Below are 26344 nucleotides of genomic sequence, written 5' to 3'. Positions count from 1 at the left end.
TTTAAAAAGAGCATCTGAGGCTGAGGATAAACAATGTTAAGTACATACCCTAACTAATGAGAGGGCCAACTGGAGGTATTTTGGTTAGAATAAGTTCATCATTACAGTTTCTTTTTATAATCTCTTCCTGAACGTTAATTGATTCATTAGTGAGTATGAATCTTTTCTCTTTAGACAAAAGTTCTAGGTGGGGGAGAAATAAACTACTAGCCCCAGCCAACACTGTAGTCTAACGCTCTCTGAGAGTCTCAGCTCAGACTCTCCCACCTGATACTGTGGATTTGCTGAGTTCTCTGCCAACCATAGTTTAACATGAAAAATCAACTTTGCTGACAAAGCTGAAACAAGTTACCTAAACACATAAGATCCTAGTTAAAAAGTTTAAGTGGGTGGGGGTGGGGGGAAGAGTATACTTAACAATGGCAAATAGCAACTTCAGGAAAAAAAATAAGAAAAGCAAAAGTCGGAAAAGCAATGAGGGGTAAAAGAAATCTGCTGAGATGAAAAATTCCTAAGAGGTCGCAAAAGAAGTGAAGGGAACCTACTGGGGGCATCATTAGTAAGATACTAAACTTGATTCATGCAAGGAGAGATGCAGAAAGACCTTTACAACAAAGATTTACAAGAGGTGATAAAGAAGCCTCAAGGCAAAGCCACAAACAGCCTGAGTTAATCAATGATGGGACATTATTAGAACCATAAGGCAGGACTAGTTGTCTTTGGCATTTAATTTTGATTGTCATAGGAATTAATCACAGCTCTAACACACACTGACACTGAATGTGTGCTGACGCTACAGAGGACGTGTCTGTCCTAGGCGCTGCAGGCAGGCGGGCGGGCCATGGGGCGAGGGGAGGACGCTTGTCATTAGGGGCTTCCGTGCTGCTGCATGTCAGTTTCTTCAAGAAACAAAAACAGACCACCATAAGAAAACTGAGTTTTTTAATATATATATATTTTTTTCTCAGAGGCAGAATCACATAGCTGTTTTGATATGGATTTCCGGTAGGTCTAAAATACTGCTTTTTTGGAGCTGTAAAAATCCCACTACACAAACACACAGAACAGACATAGAATAAACAGAATCACATGAATTCATCAGATGGTTATTCTAAACATATTCTTCGCCTTGTTTTCTTATAAGTTTGAAGGATCAAATTGGAATTTCTACTCTCAGCAAACGACTCTGATTTGGGAGGATAAAACCTAGAAGGAAAAGATAAAGTCCATAACTGGGTTCACTGGCAATGCCATGTCCGCATGTTTGTGGAAGTGTGCACGTTGACGGGTGTTCTGTATTAGATGAGATGTTTATAATTTCCCCCAAATGAAGAAAGTCTTCATATTTAAAACACATTCTTTATAAAAACAAACCATTGTTCTTCAATGTTATCTTCCCTTGAGGCACAAGTTGCTTCAAGAATGGGGTCAAAAGCTTTAAATGAACAATTTGTTATTCATCTGAAATATCTAGACAGAAAATTGGCAAATTCGGTATATGGTTTAAAAAATGAAATTTTACACTATCTATAAAACTGAACTGAAACACGCACAGAATTTCTTTTTTTACTGCCAAATTGTCAAGTGATCAAAACCTTAAACTGTTTTTCAATCTGAAAGACTAAGAGCTTTAGGGAAAAAGCCACTCCCAACATAACAAAGTGTTATTGTAACAGAAGCAAAAAGCAGGTTAACAGAGGGCATTAAAGAAAAAAAAAAAAACACAAATATTTAAAACCGTAAACACCCGTTAAAACTAGAGTTATATTCCAATCTTAAAAGAAACTATAGCAACTTAAGTGGATGACAATATTCAAAATATTCCAACAGATGTGATTTTATGATGTTAACATCATTTACAAAGCGCTGTGAATGAACACGCTCAGTGGTGTACTCCAATGAATTTAAAACCATACATGATCCTGTTAAGAGTATTTCACTGAGGACAGTCCTAAGGTGTCTTAAATCTATACTAGAGGTTTGGATAGAGAAAGCAGGTATACATTTTGTTTCTTATAAAGAGATTCACAATACAACAAGTGCACTCACAATTATACTAGTCACAATTTTTAATTTTACAGAATAAAGTTTACAGCATGTAAACTTAAAATATATTGATCTTCTTTAAAACCATTTTTAAAGAAGGGCCAATCTGTCATTTTTTAGAAATCAAAAACCAGCAGAAAAATGTAACTGATAAATGCAGTCTTTAAAATATTTTATGGCTAATTATATGCTAATTTTCAAAATACAACAGAATTTTTGGTCCATGAGGCCCTTAAAAAACCAAAAGGTAGGTAAGGATTCCCATTTATCAGTATAAAGTTCATGAAAAAATTCCAATATTTATTAAAACATCTTTTTACAGAATTCTTTTTTTGGATGGTTAACAAGAAATTATCTCTACTAAATAATGGGTGTGACCAGGCAGAAAACATAAGTGAATTAAGATGCTTTTAATATGTGACTATCTGAGAAATCTTTTTAAGGTCATCAATAGTGGATTTTCTTTGAATGCCAACTGAAATATAAGTATGATTTCTTAATGTGTATCAGTATTTGCTGCTTAATATGCCTGTTTTTCTCCCTCTAGGGTAGGAATCAGCAAACTCTGGCCCCTGGGCCAAATCTGGCCTGCAGCCCCTTTCTGTGAGCATATAACTGACATACAGCCATGCCCATTCATGTATGTATTTTCTGCGGCTGCTTCTTTCACTTTAAGGGATGAGGGGAATGGTTTACAGAGACCATATGATCCTCAAAGCCTGGATTATTTACTATCCTATCCTTTACAGAAAATGTTTGTCAACCCTTGCCCTGCAGGGTTTCCCAGACCAATATAAAATAATGCATTTACTTCTCTACTGTTATTGACACTCTGCTTTCTCGGTGTATAACAAGGAAACTCAACATACTAGCTGAATTTCCGTGTTTAACATATTTGGAACACAACTGATCTCTCCAGCCATAATCTGTTTGATTTTAGGTCACTCAGAAATTCTCCAGGAGCTGGATGATAATAAAATGGATGAGCCACATCTAAAAGAATGGCCAGGAAACTGTACATCCTATTTATCTTGAATAAGGAAGCTGAGTAGCAAGAAGAATAATGAAAAGCAAATATCCCTTAGGGTAATTGCCATTAAGTCAGGGGAAAAACAGCTCGAGTTTTCAAAACACACACAGACATATCCAGAGCCATCCATCCTCCCATCTATTACAACAACTACAACATAAAGTATATTTATTTTATAAATATATTACTGTCTATATACATATAGATACATCCATAAAAGACATGTTAAATAATTATCTGTATAAGCAATACTACTTTAAGTTTTTTGTGTGTTTTAAAATTACACATTCTATTAAAATTATTAAAATAATTCTTTAAAAATATCAGGAATAAAGCCAGTAAAGAGTTGCTTTCCATTCAAGTGGTTCTAAATCTTATCATTGGTCATCCAGACTCCAGACTTGGTCGTCCACAACTCAAAGAAACAATTCAATTAAGGAAAAGTTAGCCATCAAAAGAGTAACATTCTTACATTTTTAATACTTCTTAACAAATGTGTATGCGTGTATGTATATATATATATATATATATATAAAACACTCTTTTTAGTTATATTACATATTCTCATAAATGAATTTTCATAAAAACACAAAGTTCAAGTTTCTACCAGTATCAAATATTTTATACTGGTGTACATTTCTTTCAAATGTTTAGGTCAGTGACACACTCTATCAGGATACAGGGATCATATAAAGGAGACTGAAAACTTAGGTATCGCATGCAAGAAAGGAGGAAATACTAAGGGCCAGAATTTGGCCAGTTGAGTACAACTCCCTCTGTAGTAAGACACAGAGACAACAAACCGGCTAGTTACTGTGTAAAGTCCAGTCAACTGTCAATTACTCAGGGCAGAATATTCCAGTCTGAATCCCTCCTCTTCTGTCAGCTGACCACCACTGGCAGTTTCATTACTTACTAATATACCTCTCTCCGGTTATTTGTTAGTGAGTCTGAAGATATGATTAAAGTGAAAGTTTTGGCTAAAATGAAGTTCTGAGATGAGCTCTGAATCTAATGATGGATCCTTTTACTTATTGCTTTAGATAATTAAGAAATTGCTGTATCTCAAGTCAGCCAAACTGCTGTATCTCATTCTTAAGCTCCAAAAGCAACATCAGTGCTTCCAAAAAATGGAGAGGAGTACAGATTGCCTCGACATAAGAAAACTGCTACTTCTTAACTTGCAGTCAATTACACTGAAGGATTTCAGTGTGGCTACTCAGAGCTAGTCACGTCAGGACAGGCAGGGGCAAGCTCCACTGTTTTGCCATAGTCTAAAATCCAGGAAGCAATGACAGATGGTTAGCTACAGACATTAGGAGGTCAAATTAAAGGGTGTGCTATACATTTCATCTAAGAGCTCATTTAAGAAAAGTAATAAAGTTTGGCAAAATCTTCAAACAATTCAAATGCTAAAACTTAAGAAAATGGAAGCAAAACCTACATGTACAATTTAAAAATGATTTCATACTTTAAAAAAAAAAAAAAGCAAGCTTAGAAGACTGAAATGAAAGGTACTCCACATTTGTAACCCTACTTTTGGCACTGGGTTAACATCTACATTAAACTTGTTTACAGAGAATGACCGAGAAAATCAGGAGAACGATTTCACAAGTGAGCAGGTCGCTCAGAGGACGCTGCGGCAGGGGTGTGCGGCAGCGCCCATATCCTCTGCAGGCGCAGCGAGGGGCACCTCACCTCGCAGGCGGCAGCAGCGACTTGAACCCCACTTTCCTGAATTAGGTTTGCTGAACACGGTTCAGATTATTGGATATGTCAATATGCACAATGCCTTTTAGAAGCATTTACTGTAACCCAAATCCTACTTCATGTGACACACAGTGTCACACGAGTAGTGAAAATGTTGTACTAGTCAAAGGTGCTTGGACGTTATTTTCAGGCAGCATTTTACCTTTATTTTAAGTTCACGCTAGGTAAGTTTTAGGAGAAAGAAAATGCCAATAAATTCATTTAATATATTTTAATATATAAAACTATAAGACAGACACTTTTATTTACCTAAATTGTTACTTTTATTTTCTACCCTATTCTAGACTTCGATTTTACTTTAAAAATTTGTATTTAAATAAGGGATAAAATGTTGCCCAAAAGTCTAATCGGAGTTACACATTTGTGTTTTAACTAGATCTACAAATCAAAATAGTTCTTATAGTTAAAAAGATACAATTTGTATCAACAGTAAAAGGTACTTTCTGGTTTTTCAGGGCTTTACTTCAAACTGTAGCATGTAGAATAATCAGGATAACCATGGCATCTAGGCAGACTCCAGAAACAGCTCAGAATGAGTCTGTTAAACTAAGCAAAATTCAAAAACTGGAGGCAACAGTGAAGTCCTCATGTCAGTCACACGACTATCTGCCACGGATTGCAACATCTCTCTTCTAACCGACAACAGAAACGAATCCACACTCAGCAAAACCCATGACTTTGAAACCAGAAATATCCCTTACTAATACAAGAACAGACTTCAGTCTGTATCTAAAACTACACTATTTGTGGCAAGAATCTGGCCTTAATAATATGACAGGCCCCCCAAAAAAATTACCTTCAGGAAAATGGAAAATATACAGTATCTTACAAAAATTTTAAGTTACCATTTACAACTCCTCCATCACCATTTCTATAGTGCAGTATCAACAAATGTTGCATATCCTCAACACAGAAAACCACCTCAGGCCAGCCTTGATAAATAGCAGGACAGCTAAAGAGTATATTAAATATAAAAGTTGCATTGAGAATAATTAGATTCATTAAAAACAGGCAAGTACTGCAAAAGGGTTATTTTATCCAGTATTGTTGTGCCCCCAAACAAAAAGACAAACACACACATTAAAAAATACAAGTTAATGGAAGTCTAGGAATTCAATTCCATTTCTACTGTCTAGAAGCACATCATAGCTGGATAACAAAGCTCTATACTGTAACAGTTAACGGCTTTTGCCTTTTTTATATATAAAAAAATGGAAACGAGTTTTTCCATTGATTGCATCTGCTTTCCTTTAAGTCAACCATATTAAATTAACTAATTACTTAACACAAAAAATCCAAACGAAAATAGAACAATGAAAAGTGCCATATTGTAAATCATTCTAATATATACTGTTGCCCATTTCAACATAAACTTGTAACTTACATTTTGTTTAAAATATAAAGTCAGTGCTGTAGTATATCTTTGTTTCTATAAATAATGATTATAGCACAAAGAAGCCCACTTTCCCCAAATAAAAATAACTTAAAAAGCTGTAAAAGATCCCAATTAAGCTTGGCTTGAAAAAACAGTCTGCTAGGTCTAGTCCAATGTTCAACATTCTGAAGGTATTGTAATTGCTTGCAAGTGATAGACAAACACCAAGTTAATAAAACATGAAACAAAGATAAAAAGTGCTGCATATAAACCCCTGATGCACCAAAGATTAATATCAAAGATCACAGATACATCTAATAAACTGGAAAAATTTCCAGCCAAGGATATATAGCTTTAAAAAGGAAATGTTTAAAAAAAAAAAAGTTTGAATGTAAAGCAATCCCGTGATACTTCCACTATGTGGGGCTATACATACAGATTCCATGATACAGTATTTCACATAAATGGATACTATATAACCTCCTTGCTGAGAAGGAGATCACATGTGCTATTGTAGCAAACCTCCCTCAGCGTTTAAGCTGAACAAAAAAAAACTACTAAACACCACAAAGATGCATCATCTTTCAATAGCCCAGCTGTGATTTCTCCACTAGAATGGCTGCAGCCAGCTGCTGGGCGTCTGTCATGTGAGGGTTCCTCTTCATGACAAGTCTCACCAGGTCCGGCGGGAAGATGTTGCACAGGTTGACGAAGACCTTTTCTCGGCTGTCCTGGTACCTGGGGGGGTCCGGAGGCGGCGCGCCGCAGTATGGGACACGCCAGGTGGGCTCGGGCTGCTCGGGGAGGCTCTGGAAGGTGAACTGCTCGTAGCACGGCTGCGTGGGGTTATCGGGCAGGGAGTATGTCTGCCGATAGCCGTACGCGTCCAGCCCGTAGCTCTGCCGGTCCCAGCCGCCCAGCCCTTCCTGGCGGGCGTGGGGCTTCCGCGGCCTGGACGGAGAGCCGTCGTAGAGCCGCGAGTCGGAGATGCTGTCTATCCTTGTGGCCACCAGGGAGCGCCCGAGGTGCGGCGCCTTGGCGTGCGCCGAGCCGGGCGGGGACGGGTAGTCGCCGGGACAGCTGGACCGCGCGCCCACGGCCGGGTGCTGCAGGCGCACGGCTGGGTGCGGGAGCGGAGGCTTGTGATGGTACTTTGGTTCTTCGTGACTGTAACTCTGCACTCTGGTTAAGGGGTCGTGGAAACTCTGCAGGAAGGGCTGGGAGTTAAGGCGGCCGTGAGGGTGCATGTGCGGACACTTGAGGTTCTCTTCCAGCTGCGGGTCGGGGGAGCTGACGTAGGTGCGGTCGTTGTACCCCACGTATGAGTCACTGCTCCCGCAGCTCAGGCTCCCTTCACTGCTGCAGTCAGAGGCGACAGAGCTGATCCTGTAATCTGTGTCTAACGAGAAACGCCTTTCAGGGCTCCGTGGGCCTGAGATGCTCAGATTTGAATACGCATTCAACATGGAGTAATATCCAATGTCGACGGGCGAGTCACATTTTGGATACTGTTCATAAGGCATTGGCGTTCCATGATTTTTGGTTGCCATCATCATCGGAGGATATTGCCCCTGTGGTCTTTGATCCTGAGGTGGGAAGTGAACTCCAGATGGAAGGCCATTGCTTAAAGATGTAGTGCTTTGGGGTTTGGCGGTAGAAGTAGCCGGTATACTAACTAAGGAAGGTACAGACCTGGTTTCCAGTTTGTTTTTGGTGGGAAGCTTTTCCTCTAAGTCCTGGTAGACTTGAGTCCTTATGCTTGGGTCTGATTGCCTCTTTGGAGCACCTCGCTTGACGTCAGAAGTGCTGTCGCCCTTAGTGTTGCAGGGGACGCTGTTGCTCTTCACCAGTCCTCCTTCATTCGCAGTTTTGACCGCTGTGTTTCTGGACATGGCACGCAGCTCATCAGCCACGGACCGCTGAGGCTGACTGCCCCTTTCCGGATGATAATATTTGCACTTGTGTCCATAGGTACACTTCTTTCCTATGAAGAGTAAAATCAATTAGGCAAAGGAGCATTCCGCCAGCTCCTAAACACTCAGTGTGGCACTTTTAAGAAAGAAGCAAGCGCAGGAATGGGAGCTGTGCTCAAGGCCACTCTGCTCCCTGCTTCTGAGAAATGCCACCTTTCAGTCTTCCCATGTCAGTGCTATCAAGAGCAATAAGAAAGTCAGCTGACTGAGTAATAATTCCTTTCACGTCCTCAACTCCTACCCGCCTCTCCTCTTCCAGTACAACTCTGCAGTCAGGTAGGACATTTTGTTTTGCAGAGCAAAATGTGCTGCTGTGATGTGATAAAGCCACTCTAATCTGATATGCAGCTAGATGGAAGAACTCCAAGTTTTTATCTACCTGGAAACTAACTTCATGTAGGATTTATCTGAGTTTTTAGAACAGTGCTTTAATTCAGGGGAAATGAATATACACTGAACCCAACTAGGTAAAAACAATTATTATTTTTTTAATTTAATACATTCAAAAGAACCGCATACTATATGCCATCCAAAATTTTATGTTTATTTTTAATAACAAATGTTTAATATTGTGCTTTAAAGTGAAAAAAACTGAAAGTGTAGTCGCTCAGTGTGTCCGACTCTTTGTGACCCCACAGACTGTAGCCCACTAGGCTCCTTTGTCCATGGCATTCTCCAGGCAAGAATACTGGAGTGGGTGGCCATTCCCTTCTCTGGGAGATCTTCCTGACGTGGGGATTGAACCCGGTCTCCTGCATTGCAGGCAGATTCTTTACCATTTGAGCTACTTAAAGGCATTTATTAGATACTATAAAGAAAGTTACCATATGGACAAGGCTGCTTTTTGTGTTCAGGAACAATAGGTTTCTTCCTTAGAAAATTATCCAGGCTTGGGCCATGTCTGCCAAGAGGGTCATCTGGAGGCATGAACCTGTCATGGACATAATACAAAATTATATCTAAAGTAGAAGGTTGACAATTTAGTTCTAAAGACAGAGTGTAAAGAATATTCACCCTAAGGTATTTATTTTGAGATTTTAATCCAAATATTTTGATTCAACATTTATAGGATAAAAAAAATCAGTACAAACAGTTTTCTTAATGAAAACAAAATTAAAATGTTTCAAGCTGAACTTGCATTTAATTCAAACAAGTTTTGGGCCTAGCATGTTCTAATTAATTCTTCCTTTTCTCACGGGATTTTGTAAGGACTTAAGAAAACGATCACAATGGCATTTTACAACAGGCTTTAAGAACATTAATCTTGCGAAGCAATATGAGGCAGGTGGGAGCCAGGAGAAGGTGCTGAAGGACAGAAGGGAGAGGTGGGAGAGAGGATCAGGCAGACTGAAACGACCCAGACCCCTAGCATGTGTCAGATGCCCTGCACACATCGCTGCATCTCATCCCAGCAATAATCCCTTGAAGAATTAGTTCCATTTCACAGGTGATTACACTTTTCTAACTTAGGCTTAGATGAACTAAGTATTTTTATCTCAGTTCACATGGTATAACCAAGATTCAATTTGTCTAACTCCACATTCATTCTCTTCCCACTATAACAAGGTTACTTCTTTAGCTGAGATAGAAAAGATCTTAAGGAAATAAACTTATTATCTTAGATCGACTGTCCAATCGAAGCAAGAATTCATGGCATGAATACTGTCAAGAGGTGACTGAGGATTTCTATTACTAGTTATGTTACTGAACATGAAATAAACCACGTTTACCTGTAAAATGTGAATAATGTGTCAACTCCTAAGGGGGTGTTAACATGCCTGAGTAATACCATTGAGCAACTATGATGTTTACTATTATACACATAATATGGTAATATTAAAAGATTAAAAATGGAAGACAAACACTCAATCCTACAATCTTAATACAATTATTTTCCATTATGTGTTGCATTTTAGTTATTTTCCTCTATGTACACAGCACTTTACAAGCACAAATGCAATTTTATACTTTGCTTTTTAACAAATATTTCCCCATGTTTCTGAATAGCTGAATAATATTCCACTAGGAGATGTACCGCAATTAACTGATTTCTGTATTGTATCTTTAGTTGTCTTTGAATTTTTGCAATTATAAATATACAGAAGTGAACATTTTTGATCTTCCTTTTTCCCTCATTATATATTCCAAGAAATGAGACCATTGCTTTGAGAGGGTATTTTTAAGACTTCTGCTAAACCATACCCAAATTTATCAGTTTCATTATGTCTTTAATAGATAGCATAGTGAAGTGAAGTGAAGTTGCTCAGTCACGTCCGACTCTTTGCGACCCTATGGACTGTAGCCTACCAGGCTCTTCCACCCATGGGATTTTCCAGGCAACAATACTGGAGTGGGTTGCCATTTCCTTCTCCAGTGATAACAGCATAAGGCATATACAAAAATATGTTTTTTAATTTTGTGAATTAAATGGGTGAAAAATATACTCTTTGTAGATTTAATTTTCATTTTTGATTATCAACAGGTGAGCTTTTCCCACATATTGGTAAATACAGTTGACCTGACATCTTTGTGCATATCACATGTCCATTATCAATTTAATCATGAATAGTTTTACATTGCTACAATATTTTTTAAAAATCATATATTTAAATAAGCTCTCAATGCTCTAAAGTAGATTTTGAAAGGCAGTGTTCTGGTGGTCAGTGTGTTCCACATTTGCATCCTCTGAAGGTGGCCAGCCTCCACATGTCAGTCACTCAGGGCAGCCTGCATCTCACACAGGGCCTCCTGAGGCAGGACTCTGCCATTTTCTGACTCCCACTGAGGATGAGTGGGGACATCAATAGTTGGAAGAAACTGTCTTACGTCTGGTCAGTGGCAAAAAGACAAGCCTATAGCCTGCTGCCAGGGATACTTAGATTTGCAGGGAAGCAGTGTTACTGTAAGTGGTTTTACTTACTTGTCATTGACAAATGAGTACATTAATAATCGCTCATCTATGAACTTTTTCCATTCTGGTTTCTCATTTGCCAAATCCCTGTAGTTATCATTGGACACAATTATACCATCCGACTCAAAGGCCAGTTTCACGATGAACCTGTCATCATAGCATACCACTCGCCTCCCCTGCACTCGTCGCGAAGGCGTGAACACCAGGATTTTTTCCTTCTCTAATTTACGTAGGATTTCTTGATCTGCAAGAATAATCAGGGTAGGATTTTTAGTAATAAAAACATGCAAAACACATCTCACAACTTTCATACAAAGTCAGTTTTTATAACATGAACTGGATGCATGCACCCATTTAATTAGGGATTATGATTTATAGTTTGTAGATGGAGCAAATTTGTAGCTCCCAGTAACAGTTTTCCTTCAGGATTTTCAATTAAAAAAAGGTTTAAAAAAAGCCAAACAAAGCAAACCTAAAAAACATGAAAAGTTTAAATCTTAAAAAAAAAAAGCATAAAACTGAAACATGACTGAACAAAGTCTGATTTTCATCACATAAAGCTTTTCTTTGACAGCTAGAGCCACCAGCTCTACACAGTGAACTAGCTTCTCACACGCCCCTAGCACGACACTGTCCTAACAAAGCAGTTGTGGTGGGTTTACGTCTGAGCAACAGATTCTTTCCCCCATGTTTATTTTGTGGTGCTGTTTTTCTAACTAGTGGATGTGATGATGGTGGCAGAGTTTGAGAAGTAAAGACGTCGAGCTAGCAAAGGGAAGGGTCTTCAGATGCAAAAGTTTCAAAGAGCAAGGAGGCGGTGAAGTCACAAGTGCTGTTCTGGACAAGGCCATTCTGTGTTCTGTGTCCTTTCCTGTTGAGACAGGTACTAACAAAGACCAGCTGTCTTGTGGGGCTGGACTGAGCAAGAAATTAGAAGTGATTACGTGGGGAAAACAGCCATTGATTAAAAATGGACAGGTAGGGGAATGCTCATTTTCTCTTTGGTTGGCACACACTTTCAGCACTTTCTAACTCTACTGACTTGTTAGTGTTTTGGGTTTTTTTGTTTTTGTTTTTTTAAAGGTAGCAGAGCTCATATTTTGACTAATGATAAAACTGTCTCCTCACCATGCCTTCTTCATACTTTAGCTCTTTCAATCCCAGACTTCCCACCATTGTTAAGTTCTAGCACAAAGTGCTGGGTATGAGCTGACAGACGTCATAATATTTTTTTAAAAAAGGCCCACTTCTCCTCAGTGCTTACTAACTGGAGTTACTGATTTCTGAAAAATTTCTCTTTTAAGTGGATAATCACTACATGCCTACTCTATGGTATGTGCTGTGCTGTCAATAATGTCCAAAATGAAGAACATTCTCTCCTCAAGGAGGCCTCAGTTATTGGGCTGGGCAAGCATGTAGACTGGGCAAGCTGGGTTTGTAACTGCCACAATGGAAGTATGAGCAGAGTATAGGGGATGGAGAGGTGACATGGGTCAACTTGGCATGTAGATTTCATGATGTCAAAATGAGTTTTGTCATGAGACAAAATGACTTCAGGACCAGAACTTTGGTTTAGAAAAGTAGCAGAGAAGTAGAAGTATGAGTGTTCAGAGTTCAGAACTCATGGATAAATCTCAGGTTCTGCCACTCTATCTAGCAACTGTAGTCTTACTGAGCCTGCTTCTTTATGTTCTCAAATGCTGTTTATAGGCTGCGAGGAATCAATGAGTTATCAGGTGTGAAAGCACCTAGCACAGTGTTCAGAAAGCTCTCACTAAACACTGTGTCTTTCAACTAATCAGTTCAGTTCAGTTCAGTCGCTCAGTAGTATCTGACTCTTTGCGACCCTATGGAATGCAGCACGCCAGGCCTCCCTGTCCATGACCAACTCTTGGAGCCTACTCAAACTCATGTCCATTGAGTCAGTGATGCTATCCTACCATCTCATCCTCTGTCGTCCCCTTCTCCTCCTGCCTTCAGTCTTTCCCAGCATCAGGGTCTTTTCCAGTGAGTCAGTTCTTTGCATCAGGTGACTAAAGTATTGGAGTTTCAGCTTCAACATCAGTCTTTCCAATGAACATTCAGGACTGATCTCCTTTAGGATGGATGGACTGGTTGGATCTCCTTGCAGTCCAAGGGACTCTCAAGAGTCTTCTTCAACACCACCGTTCAAAAGCTTCAATTCTTCAGCACTCAGCTTTCTTTATAGTCCAACTCTCACATCCACACATGACTACTGGAAAAACCAGAGCTTTGATTAGATGGACCTTTGTTGGTAAAATAATGTCTCTCTTTTTTAATATGCTATCTAGCTAGGTTGGTCATAACTTTCCTTCCAAGGAGTAAGCGTCTTTTAATTTCATGGCTGCAATCACCATCTGCGGTGATTTTGGGCACTGTTTCCACCATCTATTTGCCTGAAGTGATGGGACCAGATGCCATGATCTTAGTTTTCTGAATGTTGGGTTTTAAGCCAGGTTTTCCACTCTCCTGTTTCACTTTCATCAAGAGGCTCTTTAGTTCTTCTTCATTTTTGCCATAAGGGTGGTGTCATCTGAATATCTGAGGTTATTGATGTTTCTCCTGGCAATCTTGATTCCAGCTTGTGCTTCTTCTAGCTGAGCGTTTCTCATGATGTACTCTGCATGTAAGTTAAATAAGCAGGGTGACAATATGACAGCCTTGACATACTCCTTTTCCTATTTGGAACCAGTCTGTTGTTCCATGTCCAGTTCTAACTGTGGCTTCTTGACTTGCATATAGGTTTCTCAAGAGGCAGGTCAGGTGGTCTGGTATTTGCATTTGTTTCAGAATTTTCCACAGTTTATTGTGATCCACACAGTCAAAGGCTTTGGCAAAGTCAATAAAGCAGAAATAGATGTTTTTCTGGAACTCTCTTGCTTTTTCGATGATCCAGCGGATGTTGGCAATTTGATCTCTGTTTCCTCTGCTTTCTAAATATTCAGCTTGAACATCTGGAAGTTCACGGTTCACGTATTATTGAAGCCTGGCTTGGAGAATTTTAAGCATTACTAGCCTGCGAGATGAGTGCAATTGTGTGGTAGTTTGAGCATTCTTTGGCATTGCCTTTCTTTGGGATTGGAATGAAAATTGACCTTTTCCAGTCCTGTGGCCACTACTGAGTTTTCCAAATTTGCTGGCATATTGAGTGCAGCACTTTCACAGGATCATCTTTCAGGATTTGAAATAGTTCAACTGGAATTCTATCACCTCCACTAGCTTTGTTCATAGTTATGCTTCCCAAGCCCTACTTGACTTCACATTCCAGGATGTCTGGCTCTAGGTCAGTGATCATACTGACCTAGATGTGATGATCTGGATTGTGAAAATCTTTTTTGTACAGTTCTTCTGTGTATTCTTGCCACCTCTCTTAATATCTTCTGCTTCTCTTAGGTCCCTACCATTTCTGTCCTTTATCGAGCCCATCTTTGCATGAAATGTTCCCTTGGTATCTCTAATTTTCTTGAAGAGATCTCTAGTCTTTCCCATTCTATACTTTTCCTCTATTTCTTAGCACTGATCACTGAAGAAGGCTTTCTTATCTCTCCTTGCTATTCTTTGGAACTCTGCATTCAGGTGGGTGTATCTTTCCTTTTCTCCTTTGCTTTTTGCTTCTCTTCTTTTCACAACTATTTGTAAGCCCTCCTCAGACAGCCATTTTGCTTTTCTGCATTTCTTTTCTTGGGGATGGTCTTGCTCCCTGTCTCCTATACAATGTCATGAATCTCCATCCATAGTTCATCAGGCACTCTTGTCTATCAGATCTAATCCTTAATAGATGCATGTAATTTTTGATCTCTTTTGAAAATGATAGAAAACCAAAACAAAATAAAAAGCCCAGTCTCAGCCACAGGATTTGCCATGTTATAGTTATTGTGTGTGCCCCCTACAAACATTTTGAGATGCCCCTTGACATCTCATTTATCAGTGTACCCATCATCAGGACTCAGATAAGAATACTCAATAAATGACTGTGAAAGGAATACGGAAGCTAGTTAAAGAAGTGTATTCTGAGGTCTTCCAGTTTATTCACTGTCCAGTTTATGCCCTGTTCATGCATAATCCATGGCCCTTTATCTGTGGGAGGGTTTACTCATGTACGATATGCCTGGATCCTGGAAGTGACTGGAGGAGTAGGATGGTTGCCTAAAAGTCATCACCATCTTGCTTAATTTGAATTTCTTTACCAGCCAAAGAAGGTTAAAAGGACACTAATTAGGAAGATAATTAGTGATAATTAATTAGGATAAATAGTCCTTACTTAAATAAATATGAATTCAGTCTAGCTGGTAAGTTAATTGAATCTCTAGTTCCTAGCACAGTACTTGATAACAGTCTTGTGCTCATTTGTTTAATATCTGTTCAATCAGTGGAAGCCCAGCTAAAGAGCAAGCTTGAATCTGTATCTGAAAACTTTACAATATTTCTTGCTGTTGTTTCAGCCACTAAGTCCTGTCCGATTCTTTGTGACCACATGGACTGCAGCATGCCAGGCTTCCCTCTCCTTCACTTTCTCCCAGAGTTTGCTCAAAATCATGTCCATTGAGTCAATGATGCCATTCAACTATCTCATCCTCTGTCCCCCTCTTCTCCCCCTCCCCTCAATCTTTCCCACCATCAGGGTCTTTTCCAATGAGTTGGCTCTTTGCAATAGGTGGCCAAAGTATTGGAGCTGCAGCATCAATCATTCCAATGCATATTCAGGGTTGATTTCCTTTAGGATTGACTAATTTGATCTCCTTGCTGTCTAAGGGACTCTCAGTCATCTTCTCTAGCACCACAATTTGAAAGCATCAGTTCCTCAGCACTCAGCCTTCTTTATGTTCCAACTCTCACACCTGTACATGACTACTGGAAAAACTATAGCTTTGACTACATGGACCTTTGTTGGCCAAGTGATGTCTCTGCTTTTTAATACGCTGTCCAGGTTTGTCATAGCTTTTCTTCTAAGGAGCAAGCATCTTTTAATGTCATGGCTGCAGTCACCACTGTAGTGATTTTGGAGCCCAAGAAAATAAAGTCTGTCACTGTTTCCACTTTTTCCCCATCTATTTGCCATGAAGTGATAGGACTGGATGCCATGATCTTCGTTTTCTGAATGCTGAGTTTTAAGCCAGGTTTTTCCACTCTTCTCTTTCACCTTCATCAAGAGGCTCTTCAGTTCCTCTTTGCTTTCTGTCATTAGAGTGGTATCATGTGCATATCTGAAGTTGTTGATATTTCCCCTGGAAATCTTTATTCCAGCTTGTGAGTCATTCAACCTGGCATAAATATTTCTTATCAAGTTTCTTTTTTTGGTATAGTGAAAAAAGACTGGACAATTCAACTTACTAGTTATTACCTTGTTGATGGTTTTAGTTAAGAGAATTATTACCTGGAGGAGAAAACACCTAAGAGCCTCTGACAATAGTGGTACACATTTCACAAAGTAAACTGCATACTGATGAGCTCCAGAGACCTGATGTGCTAGTATCTGAAAGATTAAACTCAGCCACATCTCACACTGAGTATTACCATTTTCCCTTCTTTTGGATCTCATATTCCTTTCACACTCAAGAAGCTTTCATTTATACGTTTAAATATTGCTTTTTCTTTTTCAGTTTATCTTCCCCCTGATTATTAATGCATTATAGTTTCCTGTCAAAAATTGGGAAAGAAAAAGTACTAAGAAGCAGGGAGAAAACAAGACTTCATAAGAAATGACCCAGAGGCAATTACTGTTAATATTTTGGCATATTTCCTTCTAATCATTTTCTATGTATTTTTTCCTTCTATATGTGTATTATGTATGTACATATATGTCACACACCCATAAAATAACAAAACCTGCCTTAAAGTAAAAGAGCATTCCCTGAGATCATTAAAAATTCTGCCCAGATATTCTAATACTACATATTCTATCATATAGATATATATTTATTTACTAAGCCATTTTTATAATTAATGTATGGTTTATTTCCATTTTTTTTTCTATTATAAGTAATATTGCACTGGATGTCTTTGTGGTCAAAAATTTTTCCCTGTACCTTTGTTTATTTTCTGGGGCATTATTCCTAGAAGGGGGACTAGTAGATTCAAGTATTAATGTTTTAAGACCAAACTTTTCCAGAAAGGTTGTAACATCTATGTTTCCATAGCAGTGTACAAGTAACTCCCTGCAGGCACTGAGTATTATCAAGTTTTTAATCTCTGCTAATTTGATGGGTTTAAAAAAAAAGTCACTTAAATTTGCATTTCTTTATTTACTAATGAGGTTGAACAATTTTCCCCTCTTATTTGGCATTTGCATTCTTCCAAATATACTGTTTTTATCAATGTGCACTGTTTGTATCAATGTGTAAGAGTTCTTTTTATGTTATGGATGTGGATTCTTTGTTTATTTGTTGTATTTTTCTTGCTTATTTTCAAGAAAATTTTCTGAAATACAGAAGTTTGATCCAATTAAATCTTATCTTTCCTGTCATAATTTCTTCTAAAACTTTTAAATTTAGGAAGGTCTTACCTAGCCATTCAAAGACTATTTATCATCTCTGATGGAGATTTTTGACAATTAATTCTTCAACCATCTGCAATTTATTGTTATATGGTGTAAGATAAAGATCTAAATATGCATATTTTTTCCAAAGAGTTATCCAGTGTCTTGGGACTGCTGACTGAATTATGCCCACCCTTCCCACTTTACAGTTTATATAGTGAAAGTGAAAGTGAACTTGCTCAGTCGTGTCCGACTCTTTGCGACCCCGTGAATTGTAGCCCGCCAGGCTCCTCTGTCCATGGGATTCTCCAGGCAAGAATACTGGAGTGGGTTGCCATTTCCTTCTCCAGAGGATCTTCCCAACCTAGGGATTGAACCCGGGTCTCCCACATGGCAGGCAGATGCGTTATCCTCTGAGCCACCAGGGAACTCACAGTTTATATAGGCTAGGGTCCGATTCCATGACTATGGGCTCCATCATAACTTGTCTACGGGTTCTTATTCTAATTTAATAATTATAGAGAAAAATAAAGTCTTAAACTTCCCTTGGAGTACACGGTGGGTGGTCACTCCATTGGTTTTTTATTTGAAGAGTGTAGCTTCCTTCACACGGGTTCCTCAGTTTTGTTAATGTTAGGTGCAGAAAGGGGCAGGAAGGGTTGAATGCTATTTGAGAACCACTGACTGGAGCAAAATGTTGAGCAGCAATAATTAACAGTTACAGGGGACACCTCCGCCTGAAACTCATACATTTAAAAATTACAAGATAATGCAAAACATGGATATTTTATTGGGATTGAATCATTTCCTCTACTTGACACCAGACAGGATGACCCTAGGGTCTTTTTTGATCTGTAGTCACTGTTGTTATTTAGTCGCTAAGTTATGTCCGACTCTTTGTGACCCCATGGACTGCAGCATGCCGGATTTCCCTATCCTTCACTATCTCCTGGAGTTCAAGCTCATGTCCATTGAGTCGGTGATGCCATCCAACCATCTCATCCTCCGTTGTCCCCTTCTCTTCCTGCCTTCAATCTTTCCCAGCATCAACGTCTTTTGATTATTGCCTAGTTTCATACAGCAGATGAGAAAACTGGAGCCCAGAAGGGTCAGTGTGCTGCTCAAAGTGCCATGAATTTGAATCTAGGCCTCCTGACTCCTAGCACGTCTCTAAAGGTCAGAATTTTTACAAAATTTGAAGTAAAAAGTTGCAAAGTAAAAAAAAAAAAAAAAAAATGGCTTAAGTAGCAAGAATTACTGTTTAGTTTACATAACCAGATAGTTTTTAAACTAGAAAATAATGTCCCACCAAGGGACTGAGTAAACTGTGGCAGACGCACGGATTATTCAGTGAGACGCTGGCTCAGGTGTGCTCGGAAGCTCACGGGCTCACCTGTAATAAGCGCATCAGGCCGGGACTGCTCTTTCCTCCAAGCAGGAACAAAGACGGTGATGTCCTTGTGGCCTCTTTCCAAAAACCAATCCACTGCTAATTTTATTCCTCGGCAGGAAAAGACTTCTTTGTTTCCATGGCTGAAATATTATTTTAGAACACTTAAAACACAATGAAACCTAAATTTGACTTCATTAATTCAAATTTATAAACAGACATGATAACATAATTAAAATAGTTTAAAGAAATTCAAGTTTAAGATGGAGTTTTATGGCTCAGAGGACCAATGAAATAACTAAGGAATGGAAAAATGTAAGGAACAAAAAGAAAATTAGGATTATTGTGTGGAGAATAAAGAAAAGTGGGTCTTCAAATGAGAAGTTGTAAAGGTAAACTAGTTAGAAAGAGAAGGCTCTTTTTGATAGGAGAGGGAAAATTGGGCCTGAGCACAGTGAGAATAATTTCAGTCAAATGTAAAAAGAAATCACGTAGAAAAAAATCTGTACAAACAGTGGAAACAGAATACTTAATAATGAGTTTCTAAACACTTTTCCTTCTCAAGAGTTCTTATGCATATATTTGAATCCAATGATTAAGCAATGCACGAAATTTATTAGGTGACTAATGTAAAACACATTCACACATGCACTTAAATGAAAAAGTCAATGCTTAATCTCATACAAGAAACACTTTCTATGTCCTGCAGTGAAAAGACACCTGGTTTCTGTTTAACAATATTGTGTAGGACAAGGATTAATGACAAAAGGGCATTCAAAATTGGATTAGCAGTTTTAGTGTCTAAATGAAAATGCCCAACTAACAGTGTGGTCATTCAATAAATATTTATCTTAGCACTGCACTTTAACCTAATAATTCAAAATAACACTATTCTAATGTTTTAAAAGAGTCTCCTGCTTTCACTGACATAATTACATTCTTATTATAGTTTGAGCCCTGAAGGCTCCATTCTTATCTATGGGGCAGAAATTCTTTAATTCTTGGGCTAAGGAGGGCTGAATGGAATAAGGTAAGTAAAAGCTCTGTTAACCTTTAACACAAATCAAACATTAGGTATATAAATATATTGTTCTGGTGGTTCTCTGGGAAGCAGTAAAACTGTCTAAATATGGTTAACCATATTTGAAGGACAAAACAGAAATAGAATAACTTGCTTTGTAGGTGTTGGAGGCTATAATGCAAAACCACAGGAACTGTTTGTGTTCCATAGACCTGTCCTAATGGTTTGGGACAAGATTAGAGGTGAAATCAGATGCACTGAAAGTTTCAGAGGAAGGGTTAAAAGGAAGTCTGAAGTACATTTGCTAGGTAAGAAGGGATACCTGATGGCTTTGACAACACCCCAGCAAATGGTACAGAGTGATGTTAAATTTCCTAGAAAATACTGAAATTTAAGCAGTTTTCTGAAAACTATAAAAAAATGATGGCATTTTCTTGTGAAGATATACATACTAATTATTCCTCAAGACAAAACTCAACATGCTGAGAGCCAAGGATAAATACAGTCTGCATTAATGCTTTGAGATTTGAGTGTATTGTGCTTTACTAGTCACTGTGACATTTGGTGTGCTGAGACTTGAGCGTTTCACTGCCTCTGGCTCTAAAGGGAGGACCGTAAGCATTTTGTGAAGGTGACTTCAGTTGGTAAAGGCAACCGTCACTCGCACTGTAGAAAGATTCCGTCTTGTAAGTAAAGAACTTTCATAAAATCTGTATAAATAGCAAACCACTTACAAACACAGGACACAGATTTTATAGATTCTAACCCAGGTATTATACCGTACGCAACACTTACCACAAAGCTTGTTCCCATTATCTGCTCCCTCCCCTGCACCCACGCCCTGCCTCCCATCCTGCAAACCCTTACAGGGGGAAGCAAGCAAGATGATGACTTCTGTTGCCACACTGTGAAAGGCAAAAGGAAGGACCAGCTGTTGCTGGACCCACATCTCTCTCTGATTTTGTTATTTGAGAACAAACAGCTCCCTAACATTTGCTTAACAAACTAGTTGCTGCTAAACACATCCTTAACTGCTATGTTATTCATACCATAAACCAACAGGAAACTGGCAAAACTCTATTAACATCAGAAAAAAATATACTTTAAGGCAAAACATTACTAGGAATAAAAAAGTTACTGCTACTGCTAAGTCACTTCAGTCGTGTCCGACTCTGTGCAACCCCAGAGATGGCAGCCCATCAGGATCCCCCGTCCCTGGGATATCCAGGCAAGAACACTGGAGTGGGTTGCCATTTCCTTCTCCAATGCATTAAAGTGAAAAGTAAAAGGGAAGTCACTCAGTCGTGTCTGACTCTTAGCAACCCCATGGACTGCAGCCTACCAGGCTCCTCCATCCATGGGATTTTCCAGGCAAGAGTACTGGAGTGGGGTGCCATTGCCTTCTCCAGCTTGACCTACTAGACAAATGCAAAACCTTGCACAGAGTTAAAGAGAAAATCTTTTCAAGAACACACGAAGAGTTATAAAATTGGCTGTGCACTAGGCCACAGAATAGATTTCAACAGACATGAATCTATCATACAATGTTGACAATGTTATTAAAGATTAATATTGCTATATACCATAAACCAATTTAAAATTTTAATTTAAAAAATGACCCTATTTATAACAGTAACAAAAACTAAACAAATCTAAAGAAAATATTATAAGAGCTTTATAGAGAAAATGAACATTGAAAACCTGTATTAAAGAGCATAAGAGAAGACCTAAATGAAAGGAACAATATCCCATTTTCATGGATGGTAAGACTCAATGTATGAAGATGGTAATTCTCAAATTAATGTTAGTACACTGAAATCCCAATATCAAAGGGTTTTTTGTGAAACTTGAGAAGTTGATCCTGAAGTTCATTTGAAAAAACAAGAGGCCAAGGACAGTTAAGTAATCCTGAAGAACGAAAAAGGAGGAACTTCTCCCCTAGCTATCAGTACTTCTGCATAAAACTACAGAAATCCAATCAGTGTTATATTAGTTAAGATTAAAAAACAAAATAAACAACAGAAAAGTGAACCTAAGATCGATCTCTCTCGCACACATATATCAGTTCAGTTCAGTTCAGTCACTCAGTTGTGTCCGACTCTTTGTGACCCCATGAATCGCAGTACGCCAGGCCTCCCTGTCCATCACCAACTCCCAGAGTTCATTCAAACTCATGTCCATCGAGTCGGTGATGCCATCCAGCCATCTCATTCTCTGCCGTCCCCTTCTCCTCCTGCCCCCAATCTCTACCAGCATCAGAGTCTTTTCCAATGAGTCAGCTCTTCACATCAGGTGGCCAAAGTATTGGACTTTCAGCTATACGTGTGTATAAATGATAAAAGTGACATTACAGATAGATGAAGAAAAATATGGATCATTTAACAAATGGTACTAGGGCAGTCAATTATTTAGGTGGAAAAAATAAAATTGTACTTTTACCTCATACCACACATAAAAATAAATTGTATATAGATCAAAGATTTAAATATGAAAATACTGTAACACTTTTAGAAGAAATTACAGGACACATTCATATCAAGATAGAGAAATTCTTTTTACTACCAAGGAAAAGAATGATACATTTGAGTACATAAAACTTCTTTGTGAAAAAGATTCCATAAACAAAATAAAAATGCCATAGACTGAGAAGGTACTTGCAATACACAGGACTGATAAAAAGACTAGTACTTAGAATACATAAAGTATTCCTGTACATTGAGAAGGGTAATCCTCCCCTTTTATTTTTTTTTAAGGCAATAGATATAAACAGTGAATTTACAAGAGAGGAAACCCATATGACCAACAAACAAATGAAAAAAGCTCAACGGTGAAGAAATGCAAATTAAAGCCAAAGTGAGACACCACTTCACACCCATCATATGGGAAGAAATAAAGTCTGCAAACACCAGATGTTGCCACGGATGTGTGACAGAAGTAACTCATACATTACAGGTGGGAGTATAAATTGGTATGACTATTCAGGAGGGCAATTTGGGAATACTTTATTATCAAGTTGAAAGCCGTGTTTTCTCTCAACATAGTAATTCCACATCCAGTGGTACCTTGAAATCGGACTGAAAGTACTCAGCAGTTGGCCAGCCTGAGATCTCCCATTGGGGCAGGCTACCGTCTTCTTTCTCTTTTATGGCTAGGGTGGGGAAAGGGACAGGCACCTGGGGACGTGTAGGGTTGGTCCCTGGGTGTCCAATACTTCCCCAGCCAGTCCTTTCCTGAACAGGCCAAAGAAATGAATGCTAACTAGGAAACCCCTGGAATGGCTGCTGTTGTCTTGGAAGTCCCTGCCAGCTGCCAAGGCCCAGAATCATTCCTAGTAACAGGAAAGTGAGCAGCTACTGGGTGACTCCAAACTGCAGATGGGACTTCCACAGACCGGGAGAGGCTGGGGGAGACTGAACTGGACCTACCCTCATGGGGCGTGTTGAAGGATGTGCTGGTTATAATATAAGGAGCAACTGAGGGAGGCTCTGATAAAGAATTATAAAAACAGAGTGATCTTGATAAAAAAGTTATGAAAAACAGGATGTCAGAGTGAACACAATGTAGCTATCAGTGCAAATTAACTGTCTGTTGAGTGTTTACTAAAAAAGTAGGATGATGTTTACAAACTGTAGTTCTAGTGCCATATAAATAGAGAAGGAAATTCATCACGGTTCTGTAGTCACTTACAGGCTATATGTGTATGCATTTGGGGTTTTTTGCTTAGTAGTAAAAATAGCTAATTCTCTATTTATGAATTGGCATGATCCTATGGGCCTCTATTTGTTATTTCAACAATTTGGCAATAGGATGGTATACCGCAAGCAAGTCCTGTTGGTGACTCAGAAGATTTATGGCCACTTTTGATTAGGAAAAGACCCTGGATGTTTGCTATAAAGTATCCTTTCGACTACTTTTGCTCAGTGGGATTGGTTTCCCAGGGAAAATGCCAAAGTCACTGCTAATTCTAAGTTCCTGTTGAGCAAAATGGATAATACACCTTGAAGGTTGTGTGTGATTAAACCTGGCCTTTAATGCAGAAAAATATAAGGAGCCTGCCAGTGGATCTCTTTCTGAAAGGGCTTATTTTACTCTGTCATGTTTGGAATAGGCATGTTTAGAAAAATCTTGCTTTGCAGTGGCTAGAGGAAGGCTCATCTGAAGCAGACAAATTGGTATATTTATACCAAATTTTAGAAAAACCCTACTTAAAAGGATTATTAGCATCTCTGGATCTCAGGAAATAAATGAAAGAATGAACTGGACAGCCAGTAAGAATGAATTTAAAAACGGAAAGAAGAGATTAAGAAATGGAAAGCACCTTTGTCTTTCTCCAGGTTCTCAACCCTTCTCTGCGGTTGCTCCCTTCCACCTCAGTAGAAGCTCCCACCCTCAGTCTTCTTTGCTCATCTGGGACCTGGGAAGAGGAGATGATGGCTTCTTGGACAGATGGTTCCCAAGGGCTTTAGGATTTGGGGATAACTTACTTGAATATTCTGGTATGGATTTCACCTCCAAGACTCCCCCTACATTCAACATGCAAAACATAGCTAGGGAGGCAGAAATGATCAAGAGAAAGTAACAAGGAGTCTGAGAATGTGGATAAGAAACTATCCTAGAATTAAGGCATCAGGTTGGCGAATTAAGGCATCAGGTTGGCAAATAGTTGCCCTAATAACTTGGAAGGAAGGGGAAACAAAAGGAGTCAGGCTGCAAAACAGCAGCATGAGCCTGAAACTACAGGGCCATATGAGCCAACTTGGTTTTCATCAAATGTGGAGAGAATCAGCCTTCTCCCTTTGGAGCTCCAGGGACTCTAATGCTTTTTAGAATTTAGTACTGCTGGGTGGATCAGATGTGGTGAGGACACCACAACCCTTTTCTCTAGCTGATGTCTACCTTAAGAGTTATCTTCCAGAGCCCTAGAAAGATCTGCAATAATGTGCCAAGGTTTTCTGCGGTGTGGTTTCAGTTTACAGCCACGTGTGTGAGGATGGACACCTGACTGATGGAACAGGCATGACTGGCGAATGGAGTGCCATGGCCGTGGGTCTCTTCTCCAGTGACTCAGGAGGATCCTCAAGCCTCGGACACCCACTGCTGATGGCAGACTTTTAAGTCTTTCTGCAAAAGGGGATGTGGGAGAAGCTGCAGAGCTGCTGCTATGTGAGTCCCAGTGATTCCATCAGTGGTTCACAGAGGCATTTTCTAAATTAAAGGGGATGGATTCAGGGGTGAATCAGAATAGACACTATCCTCTCCACTTCCATGGTAGCTTTGTTGCTGGAATTCAAGCACAAATAAGAGAAAAGGTATCTGTACATCAGGGGATGTACATCTGTACATCAGGGACAGTTACTCAGGTACTGGCAACAGTTATCTAGTTGCGGGGGGGAGGGGGAGTGGAGAAAGGTGAAGACAAAAAGAAACTCAAGAATGCAGTGCTACCTGCCTAGTGAGAGTTATGCACACAGGGAGCAAACACGTTTCTGGGCCTACCAACAAATAAGGTAGACTTGACAATGAAAAGTCAGTATGTTACCATCGCAGGAAGGCCGGACATCAGGAAAAGGAACGCTGCCAGAAACTGAGGGAGACGTAAGGAATGCTGCCTCACTCTGAAGCTTTCCCATCTCCAGTGGGGACTGCTCTGCTGAAAGCAGACAGGAGACAATTGGCAAGTGGTGCCAACTATTAATGAGCAAAACCGACCTAATAGAGGAGCCTCATGGAAACACATTATATATGTTTCTTTTTCCTGCCTTAGACTTTTCCTATCCTTTCTTACAGAACTGGAACTATGCACATATTCTGCAATTTCTACTGACCCCTCTCATCCCACCTGTATACAGAAAAACATCCAAGTTGTGGGCATCCCAGACAACCTTCTACCCCTTCTTTTTCCCTATGGTTCCTGAGCAAATAGGTCTTCTGTTGGAGGAACATGCCTCTCTTGTCTCTAAATGCTGTTCATCTGTTGGGAAGATATCTCCTGGATAAACAAAAGGCTATCATATTCTGTACTCCAAGTAGAAGATTTTTGAAACTCCTAGGAGATGGTGAGTATGTGCTTAATGATACTGAGAGTAAATATGTGCTAGGGGTGTGCCAGGCTATGGGCCCAAATTTTGAATGAGAGGTTTTCTAGGACATGGGCAACTAATATTCCACATGGAAAATGAACTGCTCATTTATTAGTCATTGCAGCTTCCCCAGCAGATTTCTGTAATTCATTGTAGAGCTCATTCCAGACAATAAGATGAAATTAATTTGTAGACCAGGCTGTGAAAAGTGCCAGGAAGGTCTGGCACTTGGCTAATTGAAGCCTCATTGCG

General features: G+C 39.3%; 1 protein-coding gene across 6 annotated transcripts in view; it reads right to left on the bottom strand.

Annotated features, from left to right (window-relative positions):
* Nucleotides 1-925: 925 nt before the first annotated feature.
* The window catches only part of ZC3H12C (zinc finger CCCH-type containing 12C), a 76893-nt gene continuing 51474 nt past the window's right edge, over nucleotides 926-26344 (bottom strand). For all 6 annotated transcript variants that reach the window (XM_059875079.1, XM_059875081.1, XM_059875082.1 and 3 more), the window contains 4 exons: nucleotides 18995-19134; nucleotides 11115-11349; nucleotides 9019-9125; nucleotides 926-8205 (listed from right to left, as the gene is read on the bottom strand). In XM_059875079.1, the coding sequence (XP_059731062.1) occupies nucleotides 6806-8205; nucleotides 9019-9125; nucleotides 11115-11349; nucleotides 18995-19134 (1882 nt within the window). In that variant the 3' untranslated portion in view covers nucleotides 926-6805. The remainder of the gene's footprint in view (nucleotides 8206-9018; nucleotides 9126-11114; nucleotides 11350-18994; nucleotides 19135-26344) is intronic.

This window comes from Bos taurus, chromosome 15, assembly GCF_002263795.3.
Source record: "Bos taurus isolate L1 Dominette 01449 registration number 42190680 breed Hereford chromosome 15, ARS-UCD2.0, whole genome shotgun sequence".
NCBI lineage: Eukaryota > Metazoa > Chordata > Mammalia > Artiodactyla > Bovidae > Bos > Bos taurus.
Note: the sequence above shows the minus strand (reverse complement) of the source record. Positions and strands in the feature narration are given on the sequence as shown.